Source organism: Solanum lycopersicum, chromosome 8 (assembly GCF_036512215.1).
Source record: "Solanum lycopersicum chromosome 8, SLM_r2.1".
Lineage (NCBI taxonomy): Eukaryota > Viridiplantae > Streptophyta > Magnoliopsida > Solanales > Solanaceae > Solanum > Solanum lycopersicum.
In genome coordinates, this window is record NC_090807.1 from 57568956 (window position 1) to 57572345 (window position 3390).

Sequence of the window (3390 nt, forward strand, 5' to 3'; positions counted from 1 at the left end):
TATCCGCTGATAAATTTCTTAACTAGTTTCATACTTTATAAGAATATAATTTACGTGGTTCTAATTTCTCTTTTATTATTCAATATACTATAATAAATGTTTTATACTTATTTATTTTAACAAAATAAGAGAAATATTATTCAAAGATTGTACTTATATAATTAAAAATACTCATAATCATTGCCTTATTGATTGGATTTTAATGCACATAAGTTTAACAAGTGCAGTTCTTTTTCTACTGGTCCATATATCACTATATTAAAAATGAGTTTTAGCGGCACATAATTTGCAATTGCTGCTAAATATTATGTTTCTAAAAATTTTAGCAATATTAAATCAAATAATACTTAATTAATGTTTATAAAAATTATAGCACTTTATATTAATGTGTCTATTTATTACCATTAAAATTTATTTTTGTTATAGTGTACGTGCAACTTTTCATTTTTTCTTTTCTTTTCTTTTAAGAATTTAACTAGTATAATATTTGTGTAATACACGTATATTATTTTTGAAAAATTTAACTAGTATAGTATATACACGATACACGAATATAATTTTAAAACAAAAGATTAGATAAGGCAAAAGAAGCTCTTTCATAACGCACATTGATACTAAATACTAGCTTGAAACAAGTACAAAGGCTACATTTAAAATAAAAATACCTAATAAAGCTCGCAAAATAAATATTCTGCTTCACTCGGATATAATTTTTTTTTTTTTTTTACGTTTTTTTCCATAATTCATCTAAAAGATTCCTACAAGTAAATAATATAAATATCAAAATATTAAAGGAAAAAAAAAAGAGCAGATTGGATTTGATAGGGCAAAAAGAGAAGATCTTCTTCACGTCTTTCTAGCTTGATTCTCTCTTAAACTGCAACACCTGAACATATTATATATATTAATTAATAATAAAGGTGAAATTAATAATTATTTTTGTAAAATTAATTAAGAGGGAATTTTGATTAATTACCCAAAAATGGAGAATCAATGATGAATTAATATGAAGACTTGTTACCAGCTAAGTCCCTAGGTGCATTGCATCTGAAACACTCCATCCTACTAGCAAAGTTGTGTTCATTACACCCTAACCTGTTCATAATTAATAACCAAAAAAATTTAATTAAGGATTAAAATAATTATTAATACATAACTTTTTTTAAAAAAAGAAAAATAAAAACAAAGTCGATAGTGTAATTAAAAGCATTCATGCTTATGCTGGGTGTTATTCAAACCAGACATAAAATACTTTAATAAAAGTTGGTAACTAAACAATCAACCACCTTTTAAGTGTTACTTTTTGACTCGAGAAAGAGAAGTTGAAGAACATAAATACTATATTATATAAAAATAAAGTTACAATAATAATATATGAAATATAATTTTGTAAGTAAAGTCTGTCATAATTTCAATCTTCGATCTACGCAATTTTAGCCTTGTGCATGGGCGCCAATGCACACCTTTTGCGTATAGAACGATTAAATATTAGATATTATGAATATATACTTAATTTTGCATATTCTTCGCATAATTAAAGAAGAAAATTTACACATTCTTTTATTGTGACTTCATTATTATTCTTGTTAAAATAGATAGATTGTTTTCGAAACGTGCTATTTAAGTAATTTATATTTACTTACTTTTTTTAGCTATAATCTAGCTTATCATTTAATTTTAAATATTGTTTCGGATTTAATTGCACATATATAATAAGTCGGTTTATTAATTTAAAATATAAAAAATAAAAATAATAACATGTTATAACAAGTTAAATTTTACGATACCTGGTGCAAATCCAGTCACCAGACTTCCATCCAGAGCGACTGCCACCACTGGCACCACCGAACCCGAATCCTCTCGGGCGCGATGACATCATGTGGTCAGAGTCAAAGCTGCTACCACCACCACAACCACCAGCGGAGGATTCATCCTTAAAAGCACCACATTTGAAGCAGCTAGAGCGGCTTGCAAAGTTATGGGCACCGCAATTTCCAACATTGCAGTACCAGTCACCGGGCCTTACATCAGGCCCGGTACTGAATCCGAAAGGGGAGGAGCTTCCTCCTCCCCTTCCGCCAAAACAATTACTTCCGAATTCATGAGCTCCACCATGTCTTGGCTCACCACATCTTTGGCATGAATCTCTCCTTTGAAAGTTCAAATGCTGGCATGACCTACAATTCCAGTCTCCTGGTCTGCTCATTTTTTTTCCTATAATAAAAAATAAAAAAGAATTTAAAATATATTTTTGAGAAAGTCGGTCACATTATGTAATACGAATCTGAAATTTAAATTTAATGAGTTTAATATAAATTCAGAAGTTAAAATTTTGACAATTTTTCATATATTAAAAATATTAAATTCATTTGAACACGTTAGAACTACACTGCATTGGAATAAATCAACATTAAAACATAATTGGGCAAATATTTATTTTGTTTTTGCGTTTAATGAAAAGTTTCAAACAACTACTGTACGGTCAAATTACGTCCGTAAGCAACAAAAAGTTGTACTGAATATTTTAAGTTTTAGCACAAGACTTAAAAAATATCTATTTTTTCACTGAATTTTTCACAAAAAAATATTAATTATTTCCGCTCATATTTTGATTGAATCAATATTAGAAAGATAAAAATAGTACAGTAAATATTTTATAAGAAAAGTTAAAAAACTTCTCAGTATTTCATTGAGAAATATACTTTTTACAGTGTGTTTTTCCAATGAGGTGATTTTATAAAAAATGAATAAGAAAATTACATTTATAAAATTAAATCTTCCACTAATTCACGATAAAAAAAAAAACATTTGTTTCTAATTAAGAAAAGGAGGAATAATTATGCTAACCTTGAATAGGAAGAAATTTAAATTAAAATAAATAAAACACAAAATAACTTTAAATTAACAACTTTGGTAGTTGTTATTTGCAGTAGTACTAGAAGAAATATTGAAGTTGTGGATTTTTGGTGTTGTTTGCAGAGCTATATATATACTCAAAACTTCCTCGAAATTCGTGAAGAATAAATAAAGGCAACGGTGGGTGTTCTTTTTTATTATTTATATTTTAAAAAAATAAAAAATCAATTAGACTTTCACTTAGCCACCCTTTAAACAGTAGAATCCCATGCAAATATACTAAAACAAAAAATAGTGGAGTTTTAGTAGTAAAAAGAAAAGAAAAGTGATATTTCCCAAACAAAAAAAATAAATAAATAAAAGAAACTAACGTTGGATTCTAAAGATATATTTGTCTAATTTGATAAAGTTCTCATCTTTTAAGGCTTCAAGAGATAGTAAAATGGATATATGTGCGTGGAAGCAATGAAACCGATATATACCAAACAAAGTACATCACTAAATTCCATTTATACCCATCTTAAAAATATTCTC

The 3390-nt window shown here is 27.1% G+C and overlaps 1 protein-coding gene across 1 annotated transcript; it reads right to left on the reverse strand.

Annotated features, from left to right (window-relative positions):
• Positions 1–577: 577 nt before the first annotated feature.
• On the reverse strand, positions 578–2988 carry LOC101265154 (RNA-binding protein involved in heterochromatin assembly dri1). Its single transcript, XM_004245152.5, has 4 exons — positions 2848–2988; positions 1788–2214; positions 977–1095; positions 578–886 (listed from the first exon to the last, which is right to left on the reverse strand). The coding sequence occupies exons 2-3, from the start codon at positions 2204–2206 to the stop codon at positions 1002–1004; spliced, it is 513 nt and encodes a 170-aa protein (XP_004245200.1). The 5' UTR covers positions 2207–2214; positions 2848–2988; the 3' UTR covers positions 578–886; positions 977–1001.
• Between the last annotated feature and the right edge of the window lie 402 nt (positions 2989–3390).